Genomic DNA, 18,771 nt, shown 5'->3' on the forward strand with positions numbered 1-18,771 from the left:
AGAAAGAAAAGGAAATTATTAAACTCTGTCTTTTCCTTCAGGCCCTCATGGAACGCTTCAATGCAGACCGCCGTATTTTCTGCTTCATCTTGTCGACTCGCAGCGGAGGCGTCGGGGTGAACCTGACTGGAGCTGACACGGTCGTGTTCTACGACAGCGACTGGAACCCCACCATGGATGCTCAGGCACAGGATCGCTGCCATCGAATCGGCCAGACCAGAGACGTCCACATCTACAGGTGACCGAGAAATATATCCGAAAGAATTTCTTTAAATGTTTGTTAGGATGCACTTTTGTTTTGACTTGGAAGTACAAAGCAGACACACACACACAAAATCCACAGATTTGTGTGCAGGGTAGCGTCCCAGGATGCCGCAGTTTACTGCTGAGCCCTCAGGAGATGTTGTTGTAATTCTAATTTCAAGAAATCATCCTGGGAAGTCCCAAAAAATCCCTTTTTTTTTTTTTTCTCGTGGCAAACATTCTGATGCTGTTGTTGTAAAAGCACATGTGTTACTTATAACATTAACGACGGGTGTAATCCATGTGTGTTAGTCAGAATGGACAGAGTCCTGGATGACTTGCAGCTCAACAGAATGCAGCAAATATTGATTATACGGGATAGATCTTTATTGAACAGTCTAAAGGTCTGTGAAAAAGATTCAGCATGTGTCCTCACTGCAGCACAAAGAGCAGGTGGGACAATAGGACTACAGTGGAAGGTGTTTGAAGGAAGAGGAACTGACATTTGATGAAGTTTTTCCGTGTTCTTTTAAAGCTATTGTATTTCATTTTCATAGTTATAACTACAGAACTGGAATTCAATGTTTTGTTTTTAATGTTCCTCTTCAAGGCTGATCAGTGAGCGCACAGTGGAGGAGAACATTTTGAAGAAGGCCAATCAGAAGAGGATGCTGGGAGATATGGCCATCGAAGGAGGAAACTTCACCACCGCCTTCTTCAAGCAGGTATGAATTCATAGTGTACAAACTGATCACTCGCCAACACATCAGGAAAACACATTTCTATAATTCTATAACTCTCAGTCCGTCGACAGTCAGTCTCTGAAACTGAGACTATCCGGGTGGACAGTGGCGAAACCAGTAAAGCATAACAACGCCCTGATTGAATTTTTTTGTGGCTTCTTACGGGCATGTTCTCACATTTCAGATCTCAAACCACGTGTCACTTTTTTTTTTTTACTCCTGGTTGCTCGTCATATAAAAGTACTGAGCATAAAGTAAAGTCCAATCAAGTGCATTCATCTGTCTCTAATCACTGTTAGTGTTATGGCTGCCTCGCATAATCTGTGTTAATCATGATGATGAATCTGCAAACACAAACATGCTGTAGGTGTTTGTTTGATGACTGAGGTGCCTAATTGTCTGTCGGCCCTCTTTTTTTTAATTTGTTCAGGTCTACCTTTTTAAAGAAACTCCCCGTGTGCCAACACTGCAGCATTTCCTAATTAATGCATTAAATAAATGACACTATTAGCGTATCATTAAGCAGTTCAAGTGCCTCTTTTTTTAAGTATAGAGAGCCATTTAACTGCCTAATGTCTCATTTCCACTTTGTTCCTCAGCAAACAATCCGAGAGCTCTTTGACATGAATGAAGGGGAGAAGAGAGAGGTGGCGATGGAGCTGTCGGTGCCTCAAGCTGAGGAGGAGGAAGCTGTCAACAAGCAGAGCACCACCATCCTGGAGCAGGTGAGCTGCATCGTAACATATATGTAGCATTTCCAGTCAGTGGGACAGTGCACAGATGTCCTGATTATCTTTAAATGATCCTCGCAGGCGCTGTGTCGTGCCGAGGATGAGGAGGACATAGTAGCAGCCTCTCAGGCCAAAGCAGAGCAGGTGGCAGAACTGGCCGAGTTCAACGAGAACATACCGCTGGACGACGGAGGGGAACAAGAAGAAGTGGAGGAGCTCTCCAAGGCAGAGCAGGAAATAGCTGCTCTGGTGGAGCAGGTAAATAATCATGCACTTCTGTAACTGATTTAATTTAAAATCCAGAACTGTCTGCGTTATGTCTGTAGTTATTTTATGCTCTGTTAACTCAGCATATCCTCTTCACATCCTCCAGCTCACTCCCATCGAACGCTACGCCATGAACTTCCTGGAAGCCTCATTAGAAGATGTGTGCAAAGAAGAGTTGAAGCAGGCTGAGGTAACACCAGACCTTCGCCTTTTAATTACAAAGATGTGTCTCATCACCACAGCTTTCTAAAAGTTTGATTAAATAAATACAACAAAGTAAAAATCTGTTCTGCCTGTGTCTGTTCAGGAGCAAGTGGAGGCTGCCAGGAAGGGCCTGGACCAGGCCAAGGAGGAAGGCCTAAAGCTTCACGCTTCATCCGATGACGACGACGAATATCTTCTGTCACCGCCAGCCTCGGTGGAGCCGGCTCAGCCAACCCCAGCCCGCCGTGGCCGTAAACCCAAGGACAAGGACAAGATCGCCACCTCTACGAGGACTAGCGGTCGGCTGCGTGGGGCCTCGCCTGAAACTGAACCCGAGGCTACGACCCCGAGAGAAGTGCCTGAAAGACTCCGCTTTGGACTGAGAGGACGAGGTGCTGCCAAAGACACTAGTACTGTGTCTACCACCCCGTCCCGCACAGACCACAACAAAACCTCCTCATCAACCAGGCTTCAGGATTCCTCTAAATCTTCAAAAGCTTCATCTCCTGCCAGAGATCACCAGGCCACCAAAAGTAGGACTTTACTAAACCGCTCCCATTCCAGCCCAGTGCCTTCCCCTCCTACAACATCCCCTCCTGGAGGGAAACAACAGTGTATCGGGGAGACCGACAGCAAGAGCTCCAAAGCAAGCCGAGAGGAGAAAGAGATGGAGAATGAGAGGAGGATGTCTGAATCTTCTCTAGAATCCACCTGCCCAGCAGAACATCAGTCAAAAGATGATGACAGCAAAGACCACAGCCCCATGTCTCCGCCCTCCACCAGCTCACGATCGCCTCGCAAGCGTCAGTCAGCGGATGGTGAAGTCCTGCGGGGCCTGGTTGAAGACTCCCCATCGGCCAAGGTCCTGCGGAAACTCCCGGGGAGGCTGGTCACAGTGGTGGAAGACAAAGAGCCGAGGAGGAGGCGTCGGCGAGGAAGCGGCACTGGAGGCGGTGCTTCTTCAGAGGAGGCAACTGCGGAGGAGAACGCATCTGGATTCGCCGACGAACCAAGCAAAGACAACGCCTCACCGAGCCCCGACAGCAAAACTAAGGGGATCGTCACTAAATCTCCTCAGGACCAAGACTCTACTCCGAGTCCGTCTGTGCACCCACAGCCTGTCAGAAGCTATCCTCCGTATTCCCCACCCCATCTTTCTCCCGACATGCCCGTGCTGAGAAACCTTCCTGTACGGCGCAGGTTGGAGACTGAATCTCGCATGGCTGCTCAGCTGGGAGAGCAGCAGCAGCAGCAGCTCCTGGGTAGAGGAAGAGGAGGGATCCAGTCTAGAAAAACGGACATTCCACCAGGCAAAGACGCCACTGCAACTTCTACAGAGTCCAGCGTGAACTCTCTCGTAACACCTTTGAAAAGAAAGAGGGGCCGGCCCCCTAAGACTCCTCCTAGGTTACCTGACGCTGACAACACAGCGACTCCTTCCACACAGCCCACCTCGCTAAGTGATGAAGGGAGCCCTCCACTCTCCCCAAAACGTAAGCGGGGTCGTCCTCGCAAAGACTCTACAAACGTACTAGAAACTGTTAGTGAAAGACAAATCTCTAGTAATGAGACCACCACCACCACCACTGCTGTATCTGGTATGTCAAAAACTGATGCTAGCACAGAGCCAACATCCTCCCACAAGTCGGAAACCCCCATAGCTGCTGTTATCACTACAAGTCAGGCCTCCCAGTCTACCAAAGCTGAGGAAACGGACTCTAAGGCTGAAGTTTCTGCCCATGCTCCAAATCCAGCTCAAACCTCTACTACAGCAACGACAGATAAACCTTCCACACCAGTCTCGACTTCAGCACCCGCTGCACCCACACCTCTTCCTGTGGCTGCCTCCACATCGGCCTCAGCGCAAGTCATTAGTTCAGCTCCAGCTACAGTTCAAAGCCTAGACAGAGCATCAACCCAGGCTTCCTCTACATCCCCTATCACACTTTCCACATCTGCCACCGTCTCGGTCACTGCTACCCCCACTACCACAGTCCCACTGCCACTTTCCAGCACTGTCACATCAACATCAACCCTCCAAGGTGTAAAACAAACACTCGTGGTTTCCACAGCCTCTAAAGCTCCCGCAGAGCCCAAACCATCATTATCTACAACTGTAAAAACAATAGGACCAGACTCTGCCAAAACCACCACAGTTGCCACCCCTCCATCCGCTTCGTCATCATCTCCCACGGCTGTCAAAGCAGTCCCACCGTCAGTCCCTGCCACAACAATTACAACAGCTCCTAACGTAACATCAAAAACAGAAACTGTTACACCAGCAGTAACCACCACGGCTAAATCAGCCCCAACTAAAGCTACTGCTGTGACGGACCTACCGCAAGCCTCTGCTCTGTCGTCTGAAAAACCTACGCCAGCTACTGTAACGCCGGCCCCAGCTACTGTAACGCCCACCCCAGCTACTGTAACCACCCCAGCTACTGTAACACCCACCCCAGCTGCCCCCCAAAAGGTTTCAGTTACAGCTACAAGTCCACCTTCAGTTTCACCAAAACCAACTTCGTCTTCCCCCCCTACAGCAACAACCAGGACGACAACAGTGAAATCTAGTTCATCAAACTCAACAAGCCCAAGCCCCGTTCGCACTGCAAGTCCAACCACGTCTGACAAAGCTTCTACACCACCACCGGTGGCATCATCTGCTTCATCACCTTCTCCAGCCCAAGCAGGGACTAATGTGACAACTACCAGAGTCCCTACCAAGCCAGTGACAACCACAGCAACAACAGTTCATGTGGCTGCACAGGTAACAACTGTTTCAGCGGCTGGTGCATCCTCAGCAAAACCTCCTCCAGCACCTACGCCGATCTGCACTCATGCCCCCGCTACAACTTCTGCCAGTGTAGCTACCACCGCCAAGGCAAAGGCAGTTACAGTAACTACACCGACCTCAACAGAGGGAGTCCAAGTAACAGCCCCTTCCAAAGAACACACGACTGAAACTACTCGCCCCGCAACTCCAGAAAAGACTGTCAAGATCTCACCCGCAGTAACATCTTCTACAGGTGCCCCAACAGTCACCACAACTACGTCACCCCCATCCTCAGAGAGGTCCATTACAGTAACTACCACCAACGTCACAACTACCCAAGTATCCACTACCAAAGCTGCCACCCCCGTGTCAGCAACCACAGCTGCCACAACCAAAACAGTCCCTCCTGTGTCCAACAAACAAACCTCTGAAGAGGTACAAAGCTCCGTGTCCACAGACGTTTCCCCAGAGGTATCCACACCACCCCAGAAAGAGGCCCTTCCCGAAGTACCCACCTCTGCTCCTCCTAGTGTTTCATCTGAGAAGAAATCTTTAGAGACGACGCAGAAAGCTTCTAAAAGCGACCCGGACAGGGCGACAGAAATGGACGTAGATGATGTGAAGACTGAAGTGAAAACTGGCAAGGACGATGATGACAAAGAGCAAGAGGTCAGTGAGTCTCAACCTAAAAAGAGAAAGGTTGAGAGTTCCTCTGAGACCAAAAACGTTGAGGAGGGAAAAGATGGAGAAACACAGTCTGCAACTGCCCCGCAGAAAGAAGAACCAAAGCGAGAAGCAGCAGAGCAAACTACTGAAGATCAGAAAACTCCAATCCAGAAAAGGCCTCTTAGTCGTCAGAGCAGCCAAGAGTCCACTCGCTCCTCTTCACCATCGTCTGGGTGCTCTACAACAACCCTCACTCGTCATGCTCACCACAAGAGGACTTATGAAAACAGACACCCGGGCAAGAAGAGGCGAATGGACGTCACCTCAGAAACAGGGAAGGAGGAGAAAAGGGGAGATGGTGGAAGGAAGACGGAGGAAGGCAACGAGAAGGAGCTCAGCACCGCTTCGTCTCGGAGACGGCGATCCAGGTCTTCCTCTTCCTCCTCGGACTCTGACAACAGCGAGACCAGAAAGGAGCAGCGTTTGACCCGCTCGGCCAAGCACAGGCTGCAAGATCAGGAAAGGGAGAAAGGAAACAGCCGGCAAGGGAAGAAACCTGCACACAGCTCTGACAAGAACACATCGAACAATGCCAACACATCAACAGGTGGAGAGTCTGGCAGCGATACGTCGTCTGTTAGGATCACCAGGAAGTCTGCAGGATCTCAACCTTCACAAGACAGTAAAGTTCAGACGAACAGCGCGCCCTCGTTGCCGTCTGAGCCTGAAGTTCTGGGGAAGAGATGCTCGGCACTCAATGCAGCAGCCAAGCTCCTCGCAATGAAAGGCCGGGTGGATTCCCCCGGCCACTTCACTCGGAAAGACTCGGGCGCCAAGGCCGCCGCGACTTCCCCTGCCTCATCTTCGGACAAGAACCAAAAGCCTAAAAGCAAAAGTGTGGCAGCCTCCCCTCAGAGTAACTCTGTCAACCTTACTAACAATAAAAGCAGTGGCAACAAACCATCAACGCCCAATCAGACGAGCCGCTCTGCTTCCCGCTCCACCCGACAGTGCCCGGGTTCTCTGGTTCCACCCCTGGGAGTGGAGAACAAGAAGTCCAAAGCAGAGGAAAGGGGGAACAGGAAGTCATCAGGGGGAAAGGAAGGCGACGCAGAGGCTCAGTCTTCGTCCCGGGGCCACAGCGCTTGCAGCAGCATGAGCAGCGACGGCGAGGGCGACGGCGGTGGACGCAGCAGCAGAAGTCGCAGCAGCAGCAACAGCAGCCAACGCACCCACAGCATCAGCTCTCAAAACACGGAGCACAGGGAGTCCCGCGCCGCCTCCTCCGGCAGCGAGCGCAGCTCAGAGTGGGCAAAGAGCAGAGACAGAAGAGAGAGGCAGGGCCACCACAGGGAGAGTCGGCAGGACAGCAGGAGGTCCCAAAGGCTCTCGCAGGAGGTGACCAGCAGCTCGGGAGCAGAGGGGACGCCGGACAGGGTGTTGCGGAGTGTCGCGGCGCTCGCGGCAGTGCAGGCCAGGTCACCGGCCGCAAGCACGCGCTCCTCTTCTGGTCAGCATCGTCACAACAAGACATGATCGGAGTGCCAAAGGGAATTTTTAAAAAAAAAACGGAAGCGAGAGTGTTGTTGCAGAGCACGATACGAGAGCATGTCACGACCTCCAACGGCTGCTGCTTTGTCTGCACTCTGAACGAACGCAAGGGAACCGAGTGCTGCACAAGCTGGGGACCTCCCCTCCCTGCCTCTTGGGGCCCTCTCCCTTTTCCAATTGGAGCTGGTCCCCTCACCAGCTCCAGCCATTTGTCAGCTGCGGGGGGAAGGCTCAGGGATGCCGGACTGAGAGTTAAAAAAAAATAAATTAATTAAATAAAAACGCGGCGCTATCATTGTGGCGTCCGTTAAAAACCGACGGAGAGAGACAGTGGATTAAACGAACCGCTGGGACTCGAGGGTGACAGAGGTGGTGCGGGAGGTAATAAAGGAAAGTTGTTAGTTCACATTATGTACTGTAATCATTAAAGACTGGAACACTCAGATCTTATGTGTTAAGACAGGATTATACAGCACCCTCTTATTAGGGTTATAAATGAAAAGTCATTTGTGTGACATTAAAAACTTTTGAGTGACCAGTTGTATTGTAAGTTGGAGGTTTTAGAAAGTTTGGTTTTGAAAATTTCGTCAGCTGTCCTGACTATTGTTTCTTTGTAGTCAGTCGATAAGTTATGCATATTTTATTATTTCTTCCAGGGTATTAGGAAGAGAACTGATCTGTCAATGTGATCTTTGCTGCACTATGCTGGAGCTTGTCTTTGCTTGGGCCCCCCCTTATTTTTTTGTTTTGTTGTTGTTTTTTCATGTTTCTGTTCATTGGATTCATTTTTTTTAAAAATCCAGCCTTGCATTTCTCATTTGCACATCTGATAACGTGGCCCTCGGCTTTTTTCGAGTACTTTGTGGTGTAGTAATAAGTTTTTACATCAACTTCAGTGAATTAATTAATTGGTCTCCCGGTACCTCACGACGTATCTCTACAGTTCAAACATATTAATTCAAGTTGAAAGGCTCCTCTTGACATGACCTGAAGCGGAGGAGGAAAATAAAAAATCTAATTTTTCCGAATCTTCCCAAAGGCAGTTATTATTCCGGTTCACTTCGTCATGTATTTATATGGAAAATTAAATGTCGTTAAAGAGTGCCTCTCGGGCCAGAAATGGGTTTGAACCTCAGATTGCCTTGTGAAGCACCTGAAACATGGAGGTGTGGCGCTTCTCTCGTTATTTAAAAAAAAAAGAAAAGATGAAAAAAAAAAAAGTATAACTCCTCCACCCACCCAACCAACCAACCAACCACCACCAAACCACCACCACCACCCTCTTCAAGAAAAGAAGCACCGTGCATCAGTGCAACCAAATTGTTTCATTTTTTCACCAGAGGTTTTTGTCACTGTCACTTCATCGCTCTTCGTTCATGTAAAAAAAAAGAAAAAGAAAAAAAAAATACTTGGACAAAATATGTGAATAAAAATTACTGGTACAGTTCCAGATGACTGTAAATTGTCGATTTCCTTTGAGCAAAGGTATCCGAGACGGAGGACGGGGAGGGTGGGGGGTGGTTAGTTTATGGTGATGGTCTTATTATTATTTTATTTTTTTGATTTGTCTCTTCATTTGTTGCATTCCTTTTGATCCCTTGTAATTCCACATTGTTTTACTTGAAAGACTAAGACAATTACAGTTGAATAAAAAGACCAAAAATTAGTTTGCTATTATTATTTTTTCTCCTCATTGTGTTTGAAGGTTTTTTGTTTTTTTTAAATCGTCACGTCATCGAAACACTTAAAACTTTGAGGCCTGGTTTTTAAAATCAAACCCTGAAGGTCACGTTAGGTCGCTGCTCTACCTGTAGCTGCCCACTTTTAAAGGCACAGTGTGAGATTTAGTGGCATCTAGTGGTGAAGGGTAAACTCGGTCCATGGAAGAGGACCCACTCCCTCTGTAGATCTAACACAGTGGTTCTTAACCTTGTTGGAGGTACTGAACCCCACCAGTTTCATATGCTCATTCACCGAACCCTTTAGTAAAAATTAAAATGATTTTTTTTACTGGTGCACAAAATGAACCGTGCATTAACACCACCTTGTTCAAATAACAAAACCAACACAGTGCATGAACTCACAACAACTTACCTCAGTGTGACTTCTGCTGTTGCCTTTGAGAGACCAGTTCAGATATGCGTGGCTTCACCTTGGCAAGTGCCAGTCTCATGTCATTTTCACAGCAAAGTCTGTTCCTTTTCTTAGTTTTTATGTCCAGCATCCTCAAAAAACGATTGCTCACAAAGATATGTTGTAACAAATGGTATAAAAAATTCCAGGGCTGAGGCTCTGATCCACTGAAGAACCACTGATCTAAAGTCTCATTCTACGCCAGTAAAACACGATTATTGTTATTTTTAGGGGATTGCACACACATGGAAACATGGATATGGTTCTCTTACTCCATTTCTGTCAGTAGATTCTCTTAAATGTCACACACTGGACCTTTAACTTCAAATCTCTAACGCTGTCTATGAAGTAGTTTCCGGTTCTTGAACGTCCTCATACAAACTTTTCTCATCTGTTGTTCCCCGTTGGTGGAACGTCTGACCAGTTCCTACCAGATCAGGAGCGTCCCTCTCTAAATCTAACCCCCTCTGCAACTGTCACAGTACTTTGCCGCACTAACATTGTTCCTGTTTTGTAGAAGTCTCTTTGGGTAACACAGATCCAAACACAAAAAAAATAGAACATGGCAGTATTTTATTTTAAAAACTATATTACAATCAGCAACGCAGAATTCAACAGCCGTGATATTACACAAAGCGAAGTCGCCGCTCTGCCCTCAGTCGCACACAAAAGGAGGCTCGAGCGAGGACCGGGCGACCTTCAACATGAGAAGTGTTGGTTTATTGTTCTTTACAGATTTGTCATATCGTGGCGGACACTGTTTGTGAAAATGGATTTTCTGGTTAGTTAACACGTCGCTGTTTTCCCTTCGCTGGCAGAAGCAAGACAAATGAAGCACAATGCGACAAACAGATGAAGAAAAATAAAGAGTATATATATATATACGTGAAGTCCCACAGCTGAAACACTGCGGCGTGAATTCAAAACATAAAATATATATATGAACAGAATAAAAACTCACTCCATCCCTTCTTGACAACATCACATTCTCAGCTGGGGGGCTCGGACACGAAGGAGAAGGCACCGCGTGGAAGATTTCATTGTGTCGTTGCAGAACTTTTCATCTTAGCAGCTTACACAACACTGTTCAAATCATAAATACAAGCCGGCAGGACAAATAAAACGTGAGCGCCGAGACATCTTTGTAAAATAAAAAGAAATAAACATAAAAGGGGAGCTGCTGTTTCACAGAAAAAAGGGAATCTGTATTTACATTTGTTACACAAAGGCAGTTTGAAACAACTTTCAAGTCTTAAAATCTGCATAAAGAATCACCAGCAATATCGGTTATGTACAATTATATTAGTCTATTTACTATATATGCCTATAAAAAAGCCCTACTCGGTTGTAGTTGTTGTTTATGTCTGAAATTCATCCACAAGTAACAACGTAACAAGATTCAAAGCACAGTTTTTCCTGAGTACGGTACGATCAGCGCCAGTGTTGGGTTTCAATACTGCATTGTGCTTTGCTCAAGGCCGCTTATTTCCTCTTTTTTTTTTTATGTAACAGGGCAGGGGCGTCATAAATTCCTCCTGGTCTTTGTGTTTGAGGGTGGAGGTGGGTGTGGGGGTGTTTCCATAAACCAGCAGCGCTGCCTCTCGAACGGAAAGTGGAAATGCAGGCGAGATTGTAGTCATTTGTGAGTTAAGACGACAGAGAGCACATCTCGTGCAGGTTAAAGGAAGGCAGACGTAATGTGAATAAAAAAAAGAAAAAGAAGAAGCAGACGGATGGGAACCGACATCCACCCGTACATCCTCTGCAGGCTGAAGTTATTTACACGCTTTAAACCCAGAACGTGCTTCCACAGCCGGACTCGCGCCGCTGTTAGGTGAAGCTGGTGATCAATGAGATGACTAGGATGAGGATGAGGATGGCCAGACAGATCGCGATCCAGAACTTTTTCTGCATCGGAGACACAAACAGATGAATTAACACGCGAGCAAAACATTTATCAGAGCTCGTCACTCCTGCTGGAAGGAGGCACACCGTACCTTGCGTGCTTTCTGCTGATACGTCACGGCTTTCGCCGTGTTCTCCTTCGCTTTCTCCACGTAGTCAGAAGACTGCATGATGTTGGCTTCGATCCGGTTTACCATCTCCCCCTGGAGGACGGAAAAGCATCAGAACCAGACACTTAAAACCCGAACACCGTCTCTATTTTGCAGAGTAAGACTCAGATTTAGAAGCTGCCTCATAAAATAAACAAAGAACAGGTGGAGTCAGAGTTTAGGCAGACTGTGGAGGTCTGATCACAAACCCTGAGAAGACTTCATCATCAGTGTCTTACCTGAGCCTCCACCTCCATGGCGAGGTACTGGAACATGTCGTGCAGGTCTTTGATGCTCCTCTCCAGCTTCAGGATCTCGTCGTGCCGAGACTCGATCTCATTCAGAGCCTGCCTCGTAGCTTTAGCGTCGATCAGGATCTGTGCAGATAATGTGCGTTAGCTGCGTTACTGATGAACAGAAAGATCTGCTTGGAGGAGCCGTGAGACACCGACAACGCTCTGCTACACAAGACTGGATCTTCTAGGAAACACTCTGAGTAGCTGGCAGAACTATGACGAGGAGTCTCAGGGATTCATGAGCCAAAAAGTTGGAAACATTGCGTGTTTTTAGTATTTTTTGTACTTTCTTTCGAGTCTGTTTTGTGTGGACTCTGAACTATGGAGATCAGAGATTTGTCTTTTTCTTCATGATACATCAGGTGACCCATTAGAAACTGTTGGAGCTTGGAAGAACTTGCATATTCTCTGTGGAGCAGGAGACGGGGATGCAGAGCTGGATCTAAGACAGAACTTCCAGTTGTATTAACTCGGATAAGATGGTTTGAGTAGAAGCAGGATTCTTCAAACTAGGAGCTACTCAAACACTACAGACGTCTCTACGAGCTGCACGTGATCCTCTTACCGCGTCTGTCGTCCATTAAGAGAAGCTACAACAGAGCAGACCTGTCATCATTCCACTACCAGATGGGAAACATCTGCTGCAGCAGGTGTTGTGTTGTGGTTTGCAGACAGTCACGTCGTTGCTTTCTTTTTCATCTCAGAGTTTGTGCGTGTACTCACATTTTGGGTGAAAACATCCGTCTGCCCGCTCTCGAGCATCGTATCCAGCTCTTCATCTGTCACATTGGTCCCAGCTACAGAAAGTGAGAAGAACGTTTGGATCATTACGACTTCAGGCTGCAGCTGACGATTGTTTTTATTATTCCTACTGATTAATCTGGCGATTATTCTTCATCTTAATCATTTAAAACATCAGAAAACAAACAGCTCAATATTTCAGAGCACAAGCTGACTTCGTTAAATGTCCAGAACCAAAAAATATTAAATTTACTGTCATGAAAAAGAGAAAATCTGAACATGGAAGCAGAAAATGTTTCTAAAATGACTCGAATCAGTTCAGTAGTAAACTTTTTCGGTTCACACAGAAGGAGGTTTATTCTTGTCGTGAAACTTAATTTGAAAAAAGTCACGGACGCTTTTTGGTGGCGTCACATTTCCACGGTCGATCGGACAGAAGCAGCAGCACAGAGTTATTATTTCACAACATTATCAAACTTCTCGATGACAAACTGCAGCTTTTTTTTTTTTTTTTTTTTTTTTAAGAGCTGTGGTTGCAGAAAATCAAAGTGTCATCGGGTTCTTCAGCAGAGAAACGTTGCGTGACTCACAGCGCGAGCTTGAATCAGCCTGAAACTCTCACAGTTAAACTGAAGGTACGGGCTCGTGTACGTCAGAATTTTAACTACAACTCCCAGGGTGCATTGTGTTACGTGTTGAAAGACACACTTCAGTTTAAGTTTTAAAACTTGCTGCTGTTTCGTGCCTGTTACTGGCTTCTTCACCATGGCAACAGCGAGCAAAGCTCATGGGTATTTTGGACAACACATGATTTCTTAGAAAATTATGAGTTGCTTCATCACCTGGGAGTGTCAGAGTCTGTTATATGCTGCTCATGATGAAACTATAATGCAGCTGTGAGCAGATTGAAGGAGGAGGCCGAACAGACAATGAATGATAAACATATATTGAATGAATCCATCACATGGTGTAAATGAGGGCGTTTAAAGCAGAGAAAGTGAGATGACATGTGACAGATGTCATGAGACAGCCTGCGATGACACAACCTGCAGCCCGGCAGCGAGGGGGAAGTGTTCGGCGCGGCTGAAGAAATCACGAGCACTCACTGATTTTCAGCTGCCTCTGTATCCTCTCCACGTTGCGGTCTCTGTACTGGGCCTGGATGGTGTTACAGTGACCCATCAGCTCCACAAACTCTCTGGACAAGACGCCGTGCTGGGAGAGAGGAAGAACATTTTAGTCACGATGTTTCACTTTGAATATTCGAGGCTCGAATCCAAGAATAAAGTCAGACTGAGTGGGCGATGTGGATGAATGCTCCATTTTTTTGTCAGTTTATTAGGTACAAGTGAAACAAACGAGTCCTGCAGTAAATCTTCTCTTCATAAAGTCTAATCTGATTTAATCTAATGAAGGTTTTATGTTCCAGAAACTGAAACAGAGAAGTGTTGTCTGATGATTCTGACTCTGAAGGATGTTGTTGTGTTTCTGATTGATACAGACTGCATCCCCTTAAAAATCACACTTCTCTCAATCACTTTCATCATGCAGCACTGTGCCGTGATTCAGCAAATGTTGGACACAAACTGTTAAGTTATTAAAATAAAAGGGGAATGTCTGCTGAATGATGTAGTGAATCAAACAGGTTAAAGATGTTAAAGTGACAGTTTTTGTGTCAAACACTAAACTGTGGATAAACTGGAAATGTGAGTGTTTACACAACAAAGTCAGCTCAGAGAAAATATTGCGAAAGAAGCTTGTTCAAACTTTCTGTCGCAATGCTCCGCTCTGGTTTACATTTCTGACTGTCAGTGGAATAAAACATTTCATCGCAGCTTCATGCAGAGGTCTGAGATTTGATGATGAAACGTTGAAGTTAAAGATTTAAAGAGTCAACCTGGGTCCGCTGCATCCGAAGATTTATGGGGATATATTTCCCGTCCTCCTCCCCTTTCTTTGATTCGATACCTGAGGAAAGATGATCGATGTGTCAGAAACAGACAAATAAACACAGAAGTGTTCGCTCGTTTGTCGTCGAGACTCACTCTTCAGTTTTCTCTGGATCTGACCCGCCAACGTTTTGATCTCGTCTCGAAGAGTCTGGAGCTCTTTCTTCATACCTGAAGAAAACAACACATTCATCACACAGACACTTTAGATTCAGTGAGCTTCAGTGTGAGACTTGAATCTTTTTCATTTGTTCACCTAACACACTTACTCTCTTCCGGCAGCGCCACGCCCAGCACAGTTTTCTGCTTGGTCTCCAGGTCAGACACCATCCGTCTGAGGTTGTGCAGCCCCTCGTGAATTTCATGGACCTGAGAACCAGGGAAAGAAGTTTCAGTTTTAAAGTTTACAGGCAGAAACACAGAGAACAGCTGGTTCCAGGATCTCAACGGTAGAGATTCCTGGTTCTCTCTGTTTCGTAGAAATGTTAATTGATTGTTAATCGATTATCTTCGAGTAGTCGACAGCTTGTTGGACAAAACGACACAGTGCACGGACACTGAGAGATTAACAGGCTGAGGTGTTGACAAAACAACAAGACTGAGTCTTCTTGAAGCTTCAGCACTGGATATTATTAATATTTCCCTCAGTTTAACAATGTAAACAAAGATTCAAAAGCCTCTTTTTCTGTTGATGGCACCATCACATCATTTGAGGCAAAAACTTGGAGATCAGATCAGGTCGTACGGCGATAATAAACCACAAAAACACGTGAAACACGTCTATCTTTGCACAGCTGCAGACTTTAAGTCAGTCGCTGTAGGTGTGTGTTACCTTGTGTAGGTGTGTGTTATGTTGTGTATACCCGGTGTAGTGTTGTGTGTACCTGGTGTAGGTGTGTGTTATGTTGTGTATACCTGGTGTAGGTGTGTGTTACTTTGTGCATACCTGGTGTAGGTGTGTGTTATGTTGTGTATACCTGGTGTAGGTGTGTGTTATGTTGTGTATACCTGGTGTAGGTGTGTGTTATGTTGTGTATACCTGGTGTAGGTGTGTGTTATGTTGTGTATATCTTGTGTAGGTGTGTGTTATGTTGTGTATACCTGGTGTAGGTGTGTGTTATGTTGTGTATACCTGGTGTAGGTGTGTGTTATGTTGTGTGTACCTGGTGTAGGTGTGTGTTATGTTGTGTATACCCGGTGTAGGTGTGTGTTATGTTGTGTATACCTGGTGTAGGTGTGTGTTATGTTGTGTATACCTGGTGTAGGTGTGTGTTACTTTGTGTATACCTGGTGTAGGTGTGTGTTATGTTGTGTATACCTGGTGTAGGTGTGTGTTATGTTGTGTATACCTGGTGTAGGTGTGTGTTACTTTGTGTATACCTGGTGTAGGTGTGTGTTACTTTGTGTATACCTGGTGTAGGTGTGTGTTATGCTGTGTATACCTGGTGTAGGTGTGTGTTATGTTGTGTATACCTGGTGTAGGTGTGTGTTATGTTGTGTATACCTGGTGTAGGTGTGTGTTGTGTTGTGTATACCTGGTGTAGGTGTGTGTTATGTTGTGTATACCTGGTGTAGGTGTGTGTTATGCTGTGCATACCTGGTGTAGGTGTGTGTTATGTTGTGTATACCTGGTGTAGGTGTGTGTTATGTTGTGTATACCTGGTGTAGGTGTGTGTTATGTTGTGTATACCTGGTGTAGGTGTGTGTTGAGTTGTGTGTACCTGGTGTAGGTGTGTGTTATGCTGCGTGTACCTGGTGTAGGTGTGTGTTATGTTGTGTATACCTGGTGTAGTTGTGTGTTGTGTATACCTACAGTAGTGTAGGTGTGTGTTATGCTGTGTATACCTGGTGTAGGTGTGTGTTGTGTTGTGTATACCTGGTGTAGTTGTGTGTTGTGTATACCTGGTGTAGGTGTGTGTTACGTTGTGTATACCTGGTGTAGGTGTGTGTTATGTTGTGTATACCTGGTGTAGGTGTGTGTTATGTTGTGTATACCTGCTGTAGGTGTGTGTTATGTTGTGTGTACCTGCTGTAGGTGTGTGTTATGTTGTGTGTACCTGCTGTAGGTGTGTGTTATGTTGTGTATACCTGGTGTCGGTGTGTGTTATTCTGTGTGTACCTGCTGTAGGTGTGTGTTGTGTTGTGTATACCTGCTGTAGGTGTGTGTTATGTTGTGTATACCTGCTGTAGGTGTGTGTTATGTTGTGTATACCTGCTGTAGGTGTGTGTTATGTTGTGTATACCTGCTGTAGGTGTGTGTTATGTTGTGTATACCTGGTGTAGGTGTGTGTTATGTTGTGTATACCTGCTGTAGGTGTGTGTTATGTTGTGTATACCTGCTGTAGGTGTGTGTTATGTTGTGTATACCTGGTGTAGGTGTGTGTTATGTTGTGTATACCTGCTGTAGGTGTGTGTTATGTTGTGTATACCTGCTGTAGGTGTGTGTTATGTTGTGTATACCTGGTGTAGGTGTGTGTTATGTTGTGTATACCTGCTGTAGGTGTGTGTTATGTTGTGTATACCTGCTGTAGGTGTGTGTTATGTTGTGTATACCTGGTGTAGGTGTGTGTTATGTTGTGTATACCTGCTGTAGGTGTGTGTTACTTTGTGTATACCTGCTGTAGGTGTGTGTTACTTTGTGTATACCTGCTGTAGCTGTGTGTTATGTTGTGTGTACCTGCTGTAGCTGTGTGTTATGTTGTGTGTACCTGCTGTAGGTGTGTGTTGAGTTGTGTGTACCTGCTGTAGGTGTGTGTTGAGTTGTGTATACCTAGTGTAGGTGTGTGTTATGTTTCTGGTACCTGCTGTAGGTGTGTGTTGAGTTGTGTATACCTTGTGTAGGTGTGTGTTACTTTGTGCATACCTGGTGTAGGTGTGTGTTGTGTTGTGTATACCTGGTGTAGATGTGTGTTGTGTTGTGTATACCTGGTGTAGGTGTGTGTTATGCTGTGCATACCTGGTGTAGGTGTGTGTTATGTTGTGTATACCTGGTGTAGGTGTGTGTTATGTTGTGTATATCTTGTGTAGGTGTGTGTTGTGTTGTGTATACCTGGTGTAGATGTGTGTTGTGTTGTGCATACCTGCTGTAGGTGTGTGTTGAGTTGTGTATACCTGGTGTAGGTGTGTGTTGAGTTGTGTATACCTGGTGTAGGTGTGTGTTGTGTTGTGTGTACCTGCTGTAGGTGTGTGTTGTGTTGTGTGTACCTGCTGTAGGTGTGTGTTGAGTCGTGTATACCTGCTGTAGCTGTGTGTTGAGTTGTGTATACCTGCTGTAGGTGTGTGTTATGTTGTGTATACCTGCTGTAGGTGTGTTATGTTGTGTTTACCTGCTGTAGGTGTGTGTTATGTTGTGTATACCTGCTGTAGGTGTGTGTTATGTTGTGTATACCTGCTGTAGGTGTGTGTTACTTTGTGTATACCTGGTGTAGGTGTGTGTTATGTTGTGTATACCTGCTGTAGGTGTGTGTTATGTTGTGTGTACCTGCTGTATGTGTGTGTTACCTTGTGTAGGTGTGTGTTGAGTTTGGAGCTCACCTTTTTGAAGAAGGCTTCATTCTCTTTCTCCTCTTTGGCTGAAGAGGTTCCAGGTTTGATCATCAGAGCTCTGCCCTCCTCGTCTTCATCTGAAGCCTCTCCACTCTGACACAAAGCGACAGACACAAACTTTTAACACAGACACAAACTTTTAACACAGACACCTCCAGCCTCCACCCTGTGCCCGGCCCGGCGCCTCCTTCTCGGGGTAAAGGCAGGAGCGGAAGTCGGAGTTGAACCGTCTCTAAAAGTTTTCCCTCAAACCTTCAAACAACCTTATTTAAACCTCTCTGTCTGTTTGTCGCGGTCTACGTCAACATTAGCAACATTAGCAACATTAGCAGCTAACCGACAGATTTAACTTAGCGGCTAACGCTAACTCACGTTGCCCAGCTCTTTGGTCCGGTCCCGCATGTTTCAGCTCGGAGCTGCGGAGGAAGAAGTGAAGAAGTGAAGAGCAGCTGGAGTCAGTCCGAGTCTGTCCGAGTCTGTTTTGTTTTGTTTCTCCAACACAGAGAAGCTAAGCTAACAGCTAGCAGCTGAACTTTAATGTCATTCAACAGGCGAACTCTTTTTTCTTCTTCTGCGACACTGAGCGGACACGCTCAGCAGCGCCCTCTGTGTGGCAGCGGCGTGTAACTGCACACGGCGGGTGAGTAATTCAGATCAGAGTAAAAAAACAGAAACAGACGAAAACAGTTTTTAAGGTTAGAGAGAAAAACTAGAGATTAGAAGAAAAGTAAAAAACATAAAACTACAATAAAGAAGCAAATAAGACCTACCTCATGTACAGAACACAGTTCATTGTCAGTCCTTCAGTCAGCCTACAAATGTTTTACTGTCAGTGTACACATATCTATATTTATGCACACATATATATCTTTCA

General features: G+C 46.0%; 2 protein-coding genes across 4 annotated transcripts in view; one reads left to right on the top strand and one right to left on the bottom strand.

The window, feature by feature from the left end:
* Positions 1-8,844, top strand: part of srcap (Snf2-related CREBBP activator protein) — a 30,097-nt gene extending 21,253 nt beyond the window's left edge. For all 3 annotated transcript variants that reach the window (XM_027289370.1, XM_027289372.1, XM_027289371.1), the window contains 6 exons: positions 42-238; positions 854-968; positions 1,586-1,711; positions 1,799-1,975; positions 2,091-2,174; positions 2,292-8,844. In XM_027289370.1, coding sequence (XP_027145171.1) covers positions 42-238; positions 854-968; positions 1,586-1,711; positions 1,799-1,975; positions 2,091-2,174; positions 2,292-7,163 — 5,571 coding nt within the window. In that variant the 3' untranslated portion in view covers positions 7,164-8,844. The remainder of the gene's footprint in view (positions 1-41; positions 239-853; positions 969-1,585; positions 1,712-1,798; positions 1,976-2,090; positions 2,175-2,291) is intronic.
* A 1,023-nt stretch (positions 8,845-9,867) lies between these two features.
* Positions 9,868-18,445, bottom strand: stx4 (syntaxin 4). Its single transcript, XM_027289641.1, has 10 exons — positions 18,270-18,445; positions 17,886-17,990; positions 14,621-14,720; positions 14,448-14,522; positions 14,300-14,370; positions 13,509-13,617; positions 12,385-12,458; positions 11,605-11,742; positions 11,309-11,419; positions 9,868-11,219 (listed from the first exon to the last, which is right to left on the bottom strand). The coding sequence occupies exons 1-10, from the start codon at positions 18,297-18,299 to the stop codon at positions 11,142-11,144; spliced, it is 891 nt and encodes a 296-aa protein (XP_027145442.1). The 5' UTR covers positions 18,300-18,445; the 3' UTR covers positions 9,868-11,141.
* Positions 18,446-18,771: the final 326 nt, after the last annotated feature.

The sequence above is a fragment of the Larimichthys crocea genome, chromosome XVI (assembly GCF_000972845.2).
Source record: "Larimichthys crocea isolate SSNF chromosome XVI, L_crocea_2.0, whole genome shotgun sequence".
NCBI lineage: Eukaryota > Metazoa > Chordata > Actinopteri > Sciaenidae > Larimichthys > Larimichthys crocea.

What these genes read in the sequence shown, in the direction of transcription:
- stx4 (XM_027289641.1), bottom strand. Translation starts at nt 18,299, where the DNA reads ATGCGGGACCGGACCAAAGAGCTGGGCAAC. An exon ending in CGTGGCGCTGCCGGAAGAGA is followed by an intron (nt 14,523 to 14,620) that starts GTAAGTGTGTTA and finishes TGTTTTCTTCAG; the next exon opens with GTATGAAGAAAGAGCTCCAG. An exon ending in ACAGAGGCAGCTGAAAATCA is followed by an intron (nt 12,459 to 13,508) that starts GTGAGTGCTCGT and finishes CACTTTCTGTAG; the next exon opens with CTGGGACCAATGTGACAGAT.